The 15,500-nt window shown below is 36.0% G+C and overlaps 1 protein-coding gene across 2 annotated transcripts; it reads right to left on the bottom strand.

Annotated features, from left to right (window-relative positions):
• Positions 1-1,375: 1,375 nt before the first annotated feature.
• LOC109003497 (calcium-dependent protein kinase 1-like) lies at positions 1,376-13,942 on the bottom strand. 2 transcript variants are annotated; one of them, XM_018981647.2, is made up of 9 exons: positions 13,089-13,942; positions 12,829-12,972; positions 12,490-12,642; positions 11,919-12,034; positions 11,417-11,584; positions 2,660-2,787; positions 2,482-2,581; positions 1,917-2,001; positions 1,376-1,803 (listed from the first exon to the last, which is right to left on the bottom strand). In XM_018981647.2, the coding sequence occupies exons 1-8, from the start codon at positions 13,759-13,761 to the stop codon at positions 1,918-1,920; spliced, it is 1,566 nt and encodes a 521-aa protein (XP_018837192.1). In that variant the 5' UTR covers positions 13,762-13,942; the 3' UTR covers positions 1,376-1,803; position 1,917. The 2 variants fall into 2 exon arrangements, with proteins under 2 accessions (XP_018837192.1, XP_018837191.1); XM_018981646.2 differs by having other exon boundaries at positions 1,376-1,812.
• Between the last annotated feature and the right edge of the window lie 1,558 nt (positions 13,943-15,500).

The raw sequence follows: 15,500 nt of genomic DNA on the forward strand, positions 1-15,500 counted from the left end.
AGTTGTAGGGACTTGAACTCTATTTTTAACAAAAAAAAACATATTCATTTTGATTGGAAATAATTATTTTTTACGAAAATGACTGACCACATAATATTGTCAGAGCCGAATTGACGATGGACACCAAGGAAAAGGATATACAATTGGTTGGAATGAACCCGTGTTTTAATCTAAACAACCGAACCAAAAATTTTAATTTTTCTATTAGCATTAAATAGGATGTAAATGGATCGAGTTTGAGTGAGTAGTGAATGATCAAATCTTATTCAAGTACAAGGTCATTCGAGCTTATTATATTGACAAATAGCTCGTTTAATATTCGAGCAAATTCAAAATTAAAATTCATTACTTCATTTTAACAAAATATAGAGAGAATATTAAAAAAATAACAAGTTACTCAAGTTTATATAATTTCAATCCAATCTTATACACAGTGGCAGACCCACCTTGTGCTTAGGGGCCAACGTGTCACGAAAACATCTAGATTTTATATAAAACTTGATAAATTAACTTATATATTAAAATAAAAGATGACATTCTAAAAAATCACTTGATAGTTTTTATTAAAAAAATAAATTCAGATATTTCATTACAAAAATAATAATGAAATTAAGAATATTATTCCATAAAATATTATCGTCAAAAATCTTAAATATATATAAAGCTGTGTTTTTAGAATTTTATTTCTGTGTATATAACAAATTATCGAGATCTAATTTTATACATAATTATGTTTTTATGAAATTCTTAATCTTTTTATATTTTACATAAATAAATCGCATGGTGAAAAAAATTGTTGGTTCCTCCGCTACTTATACAAGTTGTATCTTTTAATAATAAATCATAATTTTGCATTCACGAGCAACTCATTTTATAAACAAATCAAGTTTGATTTCGAGCTTCGCCGAGCCGATCACCAACGATTTATCAAATAGTACTCTTATTTATTTACTACTCTAGCCTTGAACTCCCGAGAAAATCAATTGCTGAAATATGCAATTTTAACTAATTATATTTACTTTTTTTTTTTTTCTGCTATAAGGATAGTGATTGGATTACTACCCATTTACTACTTATAGTGTATTTGAAGTTTTTTTATTTTTTTTATCATTTTCTTTTAAGTAGTTTTTTAATATCCTTAATCATTAAGAAAAAATTAAAAATATATATAATTTTACTAATAATAACTAAATAAAAAATCAAATACAAAAAAAAGTAACAAAAGACACTAAAGGGAATCCCCTTTAGCGGCGATTCATAACGAATTATGATCTTCTGGTTACTTTTTTTTCTCTCTCTTATATTAATTTGAAGAAGAAACACCACCTGATTTGAAGGTGATAATCATTAGTTTCTTAGCAAGTGCCAAGAGCTACTGAGAACTGAAGGATATGCTCTTATATAAATGCACAAAACAAGGTCCAGGAATCGCACTCCTCAGGAAATCACAATGCCAAACCAAATAACCACTTTATGAGTTTATATTCGTTCCAGATTGGTGGATCACTTGACATCAACAAACAATTCAGATTTTACATAAAACATGGTCAAGAATACAGAAACAAGAATGGAAACGGCATTGGCATTCCTTTATTTCCATCTTTTCCTTTTCCTCATGGGCACACGGGTTCTGGAATTCATGTAATTTGCTGACACATTCCGGCATCTAACCAGTCAAGCAAACCGGCTAAATTGAACAGTGAAATCATTCCCAGAGTGAAGGCAATCTTTGCCCATTTCTTCCGGTAAAGAGCAGACGGACAATCCACAACAATGTTCAGACAGCAAGGACTGTCTTGTAATCTGAGGTAGCTATATTGAGATTGAACACATGATAGGGATATGAACTCCACCCATATTGAGATTAACAAACGCCGCTAGTGGTTGAACAACTGAAATATGCTAATTGTGCTGACCTCATTTGCGCCGTCGGTTTGTGATCAAATCTGGATTGCCTTTCCTCATCATGGTAACAAACTCATCATAGTTAATCCTTCCATCCTGTGAAACAATTTGGGATTCGTGAAGAATCAGTCACCAAGAAATATGGACTTCTATGTTTTGTTGGGACAGAATACATAGTCAAGAATGGAGTGTGCTGACAAATGGTGTGCTGTTATGAAATGAAATGGGTCTGGAGAGTCAGAAATCTTGTTTTTGAAAAAAGAGAAACTAACCTTCTTGTGCTTCAAAGTTTGTGAATATCCTTTCATGCATTATTTATCAAACAAGAATAATGATTAATGTGACCATTCATGTGTATTCTGGACTAAAATTAAAAGCAAAGATTACATGCCGGGATTGAGGTATGAGACTTATTTTATGAGCAAAATAATACATTACTAAATAAAAGATAAATACATCAAGATTGAGGTATATGACTTTGCTTCGGCAATGTTCGGCCATATCTTTATTTTCACTCATGTGCATGTACTAGTACTTGGAAAAGATCGATGAAGAAGGGAGAATGAAGAAACATACGTTGTCTGTGTCAACTTCTGCAATGATCTCTTTAATTGTTTTTTCATCTCCCATATTATACTTCTTAAAGGCATGCTCCAACTCCTCCATTGTAATGTACCTAAAATGGGAAGAAAAAAACATGAACCAAGATAAAATACCAAATAATAATTACAGATAAGAAACAAAGGGTGACTACCCGCTCTTGTCCTTGTCAAAATATTCAAAAGCTTTGTATAAGTGGTCCTCTCTTTCCATTCTATTCATGTGCATGGTAGCTGTTATAAACTCAATGTAATCAATAGTCCCATTTCCATCAACATCAGCCTGAAAATGCACAAAAGTATGTTATATTATTAGAGCCAGAAACCCATTCATCAAAATGAGCACCTGTGTCTACTATAATAATGAAGACAAAAGAAAAGAACAAAACAGCTATGAAAATAGAACAAATATCAATATCTATTTCCATTTCCTGTTTATAGGTTTGGAAATCGTCACAATTGAGGGATACATGTGACCAACTGCTCATTTTCCTCTCGATTGGTCACGAGTCTTGACTTTACGTTTAAATCTCGAATTTGTGTTTTAAATTTAGCATATGATTTTTAAAGTGAGCCGAGTACTTTAAAATCCTCGAAATATTTTAAATGTTCAAAATTATTTTAAATGGGGTAATTTTTAGTATTATTGAACCAAGCCTAATTTTCAAGTAAGCATCTTTATATTTTGGAATCCCGAAAATAATATAGGTTTAGAAAATCATTTTATTTAAATATTTTTTTTAATAGGTAAAAGTAAGTTTTATTGAAATAAGAATAGAAACAAAGTACCCAGGAGTATACAAACAGATCATGAAACCTAATTACATCTAGGTACTAGTGAGATATACAAGCAGGTCATGGAAAGCATCCGTATTACAAATAATGGCCAAAGCCCAAGAAAATAAAGTATTGTAAAAGAATCGCTTCAGCTCCTCCAAAGAATGTTTCATGTCTTCAAAGCACCTCTTATTTCTCTCTAGCCACAAGCACCACATAATGCAATGAGGAATCATTCTCCACACAGCAGCTATACGTGAATTCCACCTAATTCCTGTCCAGCACCCCAGAATATCTCTAACTGTTCTGGGCATAACCCAAGTCACCCCTGTCCTATTAAGGATCTCATTCCATAAACACCTTGCCACCTCACAATGTAACACAAGATGATCCACTGATTCCCCATCACACTTGCACAAGAAGCACCAATCTACTATGATAAGTAAGACCACGTCTTCTCAAATTATCCGACGTGAGGATCCGCCCAAGAGATGCAGTCCATACAAAGAAAACGATCTTAGACAGTACTTTACATTGCCAAATGGCCTTCCAAGGAAAGTTATGATCATTAGAAACTCCCAAGAGGGCCTTGTAGAAAGAGCGCACCGAAAATTTGTTATTGCCATTCAAAATCCAGATCAGATTATCCTCCAACTCACTGCCCATCGCTATTGCATATAGCGAGTCAAAAAATACAGCAAGCATATCCAGCTCCCAATCATGAACAGCTCTCGAGAAGCTTACATCCCAATGGACAGCACCATCATAAATTACCACCAAGTCAGCCACGACAGCCTCTTTGTCGCTGGAAATCTGATCAAGGATGGGAAACACCTGCTTTAGGACCCATTCACCACACCAAGCATTGTGCCAAAAGAAAACTCTATCACCTCTTCCAATTGCAAATCTAAAATACTTGGGAGAATTTATCCCATCCTGCTCTAATATTTTTCCACAGTCCCACCCCATGTGTTCCCCCTCCTAGCTTCCTTAGAACCCCTACCATATTTAGCATCTATGACTTCTCGCCATAAACCCTCCACTTCCTTATGGTATCTCCACAACTATTTCCCCAATAGTGCTTTATTGAAAGCCCTCATGTTACACACCCCCAACCCACCACATTGAATGGGTAAGCAAACTTTATCCCAACTCGCAAGATGGAACTTCATTTCCTCCCCCATCCCACCCCACAGAAGGTTGCAAAAGATCATACAAGAGGCCACACTTGCCGGTAATGGAAAAAGGGATAAGAAATAAGTAGGGAGATTAGAAAGAGTGCTCTTGATAAGAGTCAAATGACCACCTTTGGACAATTATATCAATTTCCACCCAGCCAATCGTCTTTCAATTCTTTCTAACACACCATCCCAGATGGTTTTTGTCTTGAAAGCAGCCCCTAACGGTAAGTCCAGATATTTCAAGGGCAGCGAGGCAACCTTGCAACCCAAAATGTTCGCCAAACCTTGGATATTATGTACACTACCTACGAGAACCATTTCAAACTTTGATAGGTTTACCTTCAAGCCTGACACCGCTTTGAAACAAAGTAGTACAGCCCTCAAATACTGCAAATTATCAATGTGCGGCTCACAAAACAATAGTTTGTCATTAGCAAATAAAAGATGAGATATGGAAACCCCACCCACAGAAAATCCAGCAAGAAAGCCTCCATTCAACGCCGCACACAACATTTGACTCAGTGCTTCCATAACAACCACAAAAAGCAAAGGGGGAGAGTTGGTCCCCTTGCCGGAGGCCCCTGGAGCTGTTAAAAAATCCTTCTGGTACTCCATTTACCAAAACCGAGAATCGAGCCATAGATATGGAATGCCTAATCCATGTAATCTATCTATCCCCAAAGCCGCACCTCCCAAGTAAATAACACAAAAAGTCCCAATTAACATGGTCATAAGCCTTCTCCATGTCTAACTTGCACAAGAGTCCAGGTAAGCCCTCCTTGATTCTACAATCCAAGCATTCATTAGCTATCAATACCGAATCCAAAATTTGTCTCCCAAAGTATTTTGAGATTTAGAAATAATGCTACTCATAACTGTGTTCATGCGATTAGCGAGCACCTTTGAGATGATCTTATAAACTCCATTTATAAGACTAATAGGCTGAAAGTCCTTCACATCCACCGCACCAACTTTCTTAGGGATAAGAGCAATAAAAGACACATTAATGTTTTTTTCGGATTCCCCAAAAGTGTATAGTTCCTGAAAAACCTGCATAATATCACCACCCACTACCTCCCAACAATCAAGATAAAAAGTCATCGAAAACCCATCCGGACCAGGGGCTTTATCCTTGGCCATCCCACGAATCACCTGAAAAACCTCCTCCAACTCGAATGGCCTCTCCAACCATGTAGAGCTTAGCTTGTCAATAGTCTCGAAAGGCATACCATCAAGTTTAAATGATTTTAGTTCTTTAAGAGTATTATTTAATATTCATTATTTTATTTTATATTAAAAATTCTATTTATTTAGATGTTTTTATTTCTCTTAAGAAATATTTATGAAAAAACTCATCATATTATTTTATGATGAAAAGAATTATTTTTTTTATCAATACAACCAAGTTGTATTTTTACGTTTAGTCTCATTCCCTTTCCTTTCTATTTTCTTTGTCTTTTCTCCTATTTCTAAGTGTTTAATCTTCACCGTTGGATCTAGGTTAGGAACCCCAAGATGTAGGGCCTAGATTAATTGCCTTAAAACCCTAACCCCCCCCCCCCTCCCAGTGACTCTCTTCTCCCTCGCCTCACTGCACACCAGCCACTGTTGCCGCTGACGGCATAACCTCAGACGTCCACCCTCATGCCTTCGCTAGCGACTAGCCCCTCATCCATTGTAGCCTCACCCTCATCCCTTAGATCTCCCTCCCTCCTCCCCGAATCCCACTCCCTCTCTTCATCACTCTCTTTCAATAGACCACCCAACGATGCCGCGCACCGCCACTGTGAGTAGTCCCACGAGTCTCGCCGCAACCACCCCTCATCCTTCACAGCCTTCCCTCACCCGAGTATCTCTCTCTCTCTACTCCTCTCTGGATTTGGGCACAACCACCGCCATCCTCCACGGCGCGGCAACGTGGGTCAGCTGCCCCTCCACCTCCCTCTCACACTTTTATCCATGCTGAGCCACCCAGCCCTTTACTAGTCGACGACCCAACTCCTCTGTGCCTAGACCAAAAACCCTCTTTGTCCACCATGCACGGCAAGCCCAGCCGCCATCCATGGCAACCTATCCATAACAAAAGCCCTCATACCATGACCACCAGTAAGGGTTGAGCCTCCATCATACCTACACCACAAAGCCCCATAGCCGCAAGCCATAAGCCCCATGCCCAAACCTACAGTCACCACTGCTCAGCCCACCTCGGACCACTTCAGCCGTGAGCCAACCCACTTTTGCCACACACTTCCCTCGCTGCTCGGCCCCTCACGTTGTGGTATAAATTCTATCTCTATGCCTCAAAGAGTATTATGTTAAGTAGTTTGTATGGATGTTGCTGGTGTTGTGTTTGAATATAGGTAGATCTAAAATTATATATATTGACTGTATTGGTTGTGATAGAATGAGAAAAAGTAGGGTGTGGTTAGGATTGAAATGAAGTAGTAAGTGAAGTATGGAGATTTTGAATTATGGGGATTGTGTTGGTTGTTCTAGGTGGAGTTAGTTGGACTTTGGATTGAGTATATGTGTTGTATGTATTGTTAAGAAGTTTATTGGTTGAATTTTTTAATTGTGAAGGTTGGGTTTGTGTGGAGCTATGAACGAAGCTTATTAATCTTTGTATATTGTAATTTTGTTGGGTTGACGTACATGTGTAGAAAATATGTTAATATGTGTTATAATTTGAGTTGGGTGTATGGAAGGATGGAATAGAATGATATGAATGTGGTACTAAATATTGAAGTGATATTTTGCTTTGGGTTGTATGACTAGTTGTGGGTGCGTATGAAGCTTAGTAAGCTATATGATTTTAATTGTGTTGGTGTATGTTGAGTTAAGTATGCAAGAGTTTATGTTATGAATGGATTGTGTTCGAATTGGTTTTCTTGCATTTTGTTGTGTGAGATATATATGATGTATAGTTGTAACTTGTAAGATGGTGGAAATGTATGAATGCTATTAAGTTGCATAGAATTTTATAAGGATACTTTTGGAAGAATTGGACAGATTTGTACATATTAAATGTATTATGTATGGATGATGTTTGTAAGAACAAGTGGATACTTAAATGGATTATATGTTGACCTTAGGTGATAAAAAGGGTATGACGCATGTATGTTGGTGGATTGTATATGTATGTTTGATTTGGATTGTGTAATATGTTTGTAGGTGAGGGAAGTGAATGGAGTTGATGTTGGATTGGATTGTTTGTGTGGAGGATGGGTATTGTAATTGTAGTTGGGATCTAATGGTTAAGTGGGACTAATTTGTAAAACTTGTTGAGTGATGGTTTGAAGGTTAAAGTGAAGCATGTGAGCTCACTTTATTAGTTACAAAATGAAGTTAGGCTTTTAGATTCCTAGTTTAGACTTAGGATTTATAAAAATGGTTATGCTTCAAGGATTGGATTATGACATGTGTAAGTGAAATGAATTGGATATTATGAATACCTAGAGGTGTAAGTTTGTACAATTAGGAACATTATGAAGAAGTATGCAAGTAAATAGATGATGGAGGTTATTTGGATAATGACTAGTCTAAGTGGAGGAAGTTTAAGTAAAGAACCAAGTGAAGGTTAAGGTCATGTGGAAGAGAATGCACTAAGAGTTAGGAGTAGTTTTATTATGCAAGTTCTAAGTTTAAGTTTCATATGTAAATGAAAAAGGAAATGACGTAAAGTTATGTATGCATGTAGGTTTCCATCTGACACGTACATGAATGGACTGCATGAAACGTAAATAGCATGGAATCCAGGTAAGTATTATGTTTATACTCTTCTAGAGTTTTCTAAAAGATATGAAATGAAAGAGAAATGTTTTATTTATGGAAAGGAAATAAAATGTTTTTATGAGAAAAATGTTCTTTTATGAAATGAAAGAAAAGGAAATGTTTTCTTAGAATGAAAGTACTTTATGAATCTATGCTAAGGTATTAATGTTTAAGTATATGTATGTAATGGTCTTCTTTGGCAGCCCCTTTTTATGCACCCAAATAATAGTTGTATGCATGTGAATGGATGTTATATGTAGTTGTACTGTATTTATGTTCCATGAAATGAAATGATGAGGTTTTATGCTTTATGAAATGATGTTTTATGAAATGAAATGGACTGATGAATGAAAAGAATAAAAATGAAAGGAATGAATTAAAGGAAAGGAAATGACTGAAAAGAAATGAATGTTTTAATGTATGAAGCTACGTAACGGCCATGACTAAATGAATGGATGATGGTACCAATGGATTGTGCAGATTACAATGTCGGGTAAGTAGTACTGGTGGAGCACCCAATACGGGTAAGTAGTACTGGTAGGGATTCCCAACCGGCAGCCACGGGCGGAATCGGGTCCAAAAAACCGCTAACCCCAACACACGGGGCGTAACAGTGTGTACCGGCCAGAGGAAAAGTGATAAGAATAATTGGATGTATGCAATGCTTTACTTTTATAAAGGAATGTACAAGGTGGGAAATGTTTCCAGGAATGAAAATCTTTTTAAAAGAAAAACCCCACCTTGTAATGTTTTTAAAGAAAATAAAATGTTTTATATAAAATATGTATATGAATGAGAAATCCATGAATGGAATTTATGTTGGTATATTTTTACAGTATTAAGTAATGCTTAATGAGTATTCGACTCATTTTGTTTTTATGTGTGCCCCACCCGGAAATGAAATAAGGACGACGCGTCAGGACAGACATGGCCCAAGGAAGAGGTGACAAAAGCCTAGGTCTTTTATGTAATATATTTAATCCTATTTTGTAAAAGGACTTGTATTTTAGTTTAATGAATTCCACTGCAAAACTCTCTTAAATTTGTAAGTGCAAGTTTTAAATTTTAACTGTAGAATCTTTAATATCCTGGGAAGGGAAAATCAACTTGCCGCAAGAGTTTGTGGGTAAAAGATGCCCACCGTATTATGAACAGTATTTAAATATAAATACTGACCACTCTTTTTTAATCGTGACAAGGTAGATCGAAGTAAATATTTTTACGATGTCTTTCGACAAGTTATAATCCTCGTAAATATTTAAGTTGGTGGTTTTGGGGAGTGAAGATTAATTGCGACCATTAACCAACACCGATATTAAGAAAAAAATTATTCACGTCTAAGCCTAGAATTTGGAGTCAAGCTTTTCAATCAAGGAGAGGCTTTCAAATCAAGGTTGATAACACAAAGAGACCCTTTGAACATGAGTTTCATTTCTTGCTTGTTCTCGCAAGGTCTTCGGCATCAACTCGATGAAGAGCCCATGTAGGCATAACCCAAGCTGATCGTTGAACTTACCCTGTTCTGAGGGTTCTTGTTGCCTTCCTCTAGGTTTGTCTCATGGGTCATTTTTTCTTTTTCTTTTTCTTTAAATGTTCTCTCTCTTTTCGTTTAAATATGTTTTATATGACTTTAGGGCTGACAATCAAAGGATCCATGATTTAACCATTTTAGCCATTATAGCACTTGCTTCATCAATGTTGGAGTCTAAGCTATCTTTTGTTTTGTCAGAAAGTTAACTGATGATGATGTTTCAAACACTTATGTCTTGGGCCGCTTAGTATCTGAAGACTAATTTTTTTGGCTTCACACCTGGTGTAATACTTGGCATATTTGGCTTGATATGGGAACAATTGGCTTCTAATCTCACTTTACACATACTTGGGAATACTTGTGAGTTGGGGTCTTTATATCTTTCTTTGTTCATTTGCAACTTTATGTTTGTTCTTTTTTTTTCTCTTTTGTGTTACCTACTATTTTCTTGCTAATTTGCTTATTCTACATAATGCTCCTATTGTATATTGACTGCAATGATGCAATAGAAGATTCTATTTTGCAGAGAAAGGTCAATGGAAATTGGCCTCAGATGAGTGGGCAGAGTTATTGGTAAATCCATTATTGTCTAAAAGACCATTATTGTTGAAGAGGAGGTATGATGAGTCTTTTTGCTATTACATTCTTATACTACATGGTTTGAATAGCTTGATTCTAGTACTGAGGGTTCTTCCAAAGAGAAGATTTTAGATATCAATAAGCATTTCTTGGTTCAAACAAATACATATTACCCTTGCAAGTTGCAACTGTTATGACCTTTATGCAAAAATCTGTTTTGAGTACTAGTATTTAAGTAAATTCTTCTCTGCTTCTAGTGGCCACTTGTGCTTAACTTTTTTAAATTACATTGGTGATTTTGAACCTGCTTATTTTATATACATGTAAGAATTATTGTAGAGAGTTCCATGACCTTGTAGATTTAAAGTTTTTGACTTAAATTATAGAACCATAATTATTACACTCTTTTTCAAGTTGCCATGTCTCTGTGGAGCCTATGATACATCATTTCTTTTGTTAACTATGCACGCAAACCTGGGTATCAAGACAATCCATGGAGCCCCAAACTTCTTTGTGAAAAGCTAGACGGAGCACTTGTGGAAAACTATAAAGCAAGCTTCAATGGTTTAGTCATAAAGCAAAACCAAAGCCAGAAAAGTAAGTGATTCATTTCAACTCAAAGGTGCTGCAAGAATAGGAGCAATGACAAATGAAATTGGATATAATCCAACTAGAACCTATAAGCAAGATGTAAAATAACCCTCAGATTTAACAAAATATATGCACACTGGATTGCAAAAAATTATTACTCTCGCAGGCACTCTATCCTTATACAAAGAAAACTTTGTATCAATGGTCATCAAGAAACGAACTTTGAAGATATACTTACCCATTCCACAAAATATACTTATCCATGTTATTTAAATCAGTTCTTACCTGTGTTATGAAAAATCAGTTCTTAATCAGCTATGAGCCGAGCATGCTATACAGAGCAGTGGTCAAAAATCAAGAGTTTCGACGTCATATTAGCTAAGGCTCTACGATAATGACAATCATCTGCCATCAGAATTTTCACAAAATTCTGTACAGACAAGGGTAAATAATTTTTTATAATAAAAGACCCGAGTTATTACCGCTTCCATCAACTGCTTCACTTCAGACTCAGATAGCTTGGTACCCAGTTTAGGAAGCCCAGCTTTCAACTCTTCAAAAGTTATCGTTCCACTGCTATCTGTATCCATGGATTTGAACATTTCCTTCAAGCCAATGATTTCTTCTTCAGAAAGATTTTCTGCAATTACCTGAAGAATACAGAGAAACTGCCAAGTGATGAAAGACTGGAACACTTCCATTCAGATTGGCTGGAAATAGATGCTTGAGCCCTTGGGCATTTTTCTTCATAAATTTTGTTGGTTCTCTTGGGTTGAGAGAACAACTGGATTTTTCTATGGGGATGGTTTTAAAAAGCCTTCTTCTGTAGACTCCTCTTAATTTCTAGAAGTTGCTAGTTTTCCTATTTTTTTTAAAAAAATGAAATAGAAACATGTTACTGATGTCTATAAAGACATGATAAAGATATTTCTCAATTATTACCTCTATAAAAGAGAGAAAAAAAAAAAAAAAAGATGTTCTCACCTTTAGAGCAACTTTTTTGAGCTTGTTCATTGCCCTGAATTGTTTCATTCTACTTAAAACAGCAATATCAAGAGGCTTATCAGATGCATCCCCATCTTCTCTCATCCACGGATGATCTACATCGCATTTGGAGTTGTTGAACATCATTTAAGCATTTATAGAATGCCAAGAAACTCATAGCATATCTTTAAGTAAGACAGACAGAGAATAAGAAGCCAGTACACAAATGCATTATCTTTAAGTAAGAAAGACAGAGAATAAGAAGCCAGTACACAAATGCATGAATATTTTTTTCCTTTTTAGTCTCCACTTTTTTTTCCTTATTGGCTAGGCAAATGCTTTACTAAACTTTATATCGGGAATACAGACATTGTTGCAGTCGTAGAATTTGAGAAAACACAATGAGAAAATATACTTTGCAGCCTACTGTTTATAGCAGCCGCAGCACACTCCACTGATTGAGTGGAAAAAAAAAACCGCAGCACGGTGTGCTGCGGCTATGGGCTGCTGCCCAGAATCACTCAAAGACAATATATTGTGTCTAGATAATCTGTTTATAACTGACACTTACTAAGGACTTCAACTGCTGACAGCCGTTCTTTAGGATCTTCCCGTAGCATCTTCTTCACAAGATCTTTGGCACTACTGGATATGGAAGGCCAAGGATCAGATGAGAAATCAATATGTCCTCGAAGAACAGCATCGAAGATAGCTTGTTCGTTTTCTGCGTATGAAAGAGAAGAGAGGATACACTGGTAAGCCACCGCCGATTACTATACAAATTATTGATATCCCAAGATGGTTAAGGAATCTAAAAATCTGTCATCATGCTGAACTCCCCGAGAGAGCATAAAAACTATGGTCGTTTTGGGCGATTTTAGTTTTTCCTTATTTCGGACAAAGGCCATACCTCCCCAGAAAGGTGGGACCCCGCTCAGTAGAATGTATAGAATCACCCCAGCACTCCAAATATCAGCTTCAGCTCCATAAGTTCGGCGCAACACCTCAGGAGCGACATAATAAGAGCTTCCGACGAGATCTCTAAATACTTCTCCTGCATTGACACGAACGTATATAGACAGTAAAGCTCCGACCCAGCAAAAAAAGCGCTCCGACCCACATTTTCTCACCACTCAAACGCTTGGTTACCACAAAACCACATCCATATACCTGGCTTGAAAAACACTGAGAGACCGAAATCAGTGGCCTTGAGTGGAGAATCTTCATCTTTGTTCAAGAACAAGAAGTTCTCCGGCTTCAGGTCCCTATGCATCACTCCCATGGAATGGCAGTTGTGCAAAACCGTCATGATCTGGCGGCAGAGACCCGCGGCGGCGCGCTCGGAGTAATGGCCCTTGGCGATAATCCGATCGAAGAGCTCACCGCCGGCGCAGAGCTCCATGACGAGATTGACGGAATGGCGGTCCTCGTAGGCGCCCCTGAGCTCTACGATGTTGCGGTGGCCGGTTAGGTGGTGCATGATCTGGACCTCACGGCGGACGTCCTCGATATCGTCGCGGTTGACGAGCTTGCGGGTGGCGATAGACTTGCACGCTAACTTCTCACCGGTCCGCTTGTGGGTGGCGAGATAGGTGACGCCAAACCGGCCGTGGCCGAGCTCACGGCCGAAGGTGTAGGTGGACCGGACGTCTTCGATTGGTCGGCCCAAGACACGGCCCTGGGGAGCCTGAGCTTGACTTTGACTTTGACTTTGACTTTCAGATGACAGGGTCTCAGAGTCTGAGGGTTTGGGCGTCGGCGGGAGGATCTTGACGCCGTTATGGGCCGGACCGTCAGACCGGGTGGTGTAGGCAGAGGTGTAGCCACTGCTGCAGTTGCCCATCTGGGGGTGTTGTGGTCAATGCGAGTCAGAGGGGAAGGAGAGCTCTTACTAAACTGTGAGAGTCGACACACTGTAGCATATCTCTGTGTGTCTGCGCGCCCGGTTCATAGACAGTTAAGGGTGCAACCTTTCTTTTTTTGCTTGCAAGATAAGGAAGGAATAAGGGTGCAACCTTTCTTTTTTTCTTTGGTTTTAATTCGTAGATTTTTGCTTGCAAGATACGGTTAATGACCACCTTAAAATGCTCTGTGTTTATTTTTTTAATAAAAAAATTAAAAAAAAAATAAAATGCTTTGTGTTTTAAAACAAGTATTTATAAATTATTGTTTGAATTTAAATATTTTTAAAAAATAAATATATATATATATATAATTATTTATTAAATATTATTTAAAAATGCATACAAGCAACAAATAATAAACATTATATATACTCTATATATTTTTCTTCTTCATCTGAGATTTTTAAGGAAATAATATTTATAATTTTAGGATGTATAAATTTCGTGTAGTCTCTTTAAAAAATATAGATAAATCTGATACCAATATAAAAATAATATATATTTTAATAATAAACCTTACTTTTTTAAAAAAATTACACATAACTTATACATCTTAAAAATATATGTAGCGTTACTTAATTTTGGAATAAAATTTTATCCTTTGTTTTATAAGCAATTGACAGACTTGCAATCTCAAATTACTACATAGTAAGTGACGTGATTAAAGAATACGTACACGAGATGCTGCACAGCTGCAGTATAGTTTAGGGGTTGATGCTTCCAAATAATAATAATATAACATATATATATATATATATATTGATGGGTGATATATATATAGAGAGAGTTAGTTTATATATTGTCCGACCCCATTTGGAGATTGTTCATATAAATCTATACAGTTATATTTAAAAAAATTTAAAATTATAATAATATTTTTTTAAATGATATTTTTTTTCTTTTTATCTTCAATTCATCAATAGGACTGTACATGTAATTTCACACTTAGAACTACAAATATAATTTATCATATATAGTCTCTAAAAGATTCAAGATTTACTTCGTTTTGTTATAAATTGACAAGTAATTTATTCTTGTCCCTCAAAAGTATTAAATTAGATAACCGGCGTAAAAATATACTATGGTTTTAGAAGAAAATAAAAATTAATATATTTAGCATTCTATTGAAATTCATAAAAGAGATCAAAATATTATGAAAATTCGTATAATATGTTAGATTATTTTATAATAAAAATAATTTTATAATATAATATATCACATCAAATCATGTGAATTTGTGAGTTTAATTTTTATAAAATCTTTTTTAGCTAAAATATTTCTCTTAAAAAAATTAATTTTTTAAACAATACAACCTTTTTTACAACTCAAAGTCATTATTTTATAAAAGTTCATTTTTTCAAGATAACATTTTGGAAAAAAGTATAAAAAATAATATTTATCGTTTCTAAATTAAATTTCTAAACCCACCCCATTCATCTAATTGGGGGATGAAGGTAATGGCTAGAGCACTCACGTTAGAGGAGTCGTTTGTCCTATTCAACCATTTTCTTACCTAACACATGTACTCTACATTGGAATGGGTGTCTCACATGCACGATGACCTTCGGAAATGTTATTTTATCTATCTACATCTCAAACAATACAGAATATTTATTGAAATATTTATAGTTTTTGGTTATACGTGGACAATACTATTATTAAGAACCATTCATATAAG

This window comes from Juglans regia, chromosome 2 (genome assembly GCF_001411555.2).
Source record: "Juglans regia cultivar Chandler chromosome 2, Walnut 2.0, whole genome shotgun sequence".
Lineage (NCBI taxonomy): Eukaryota > Viridiplantae > Streptophyta > Magnoliopsida > Fagales > Juglandaceae > Juglans > Juglans regia.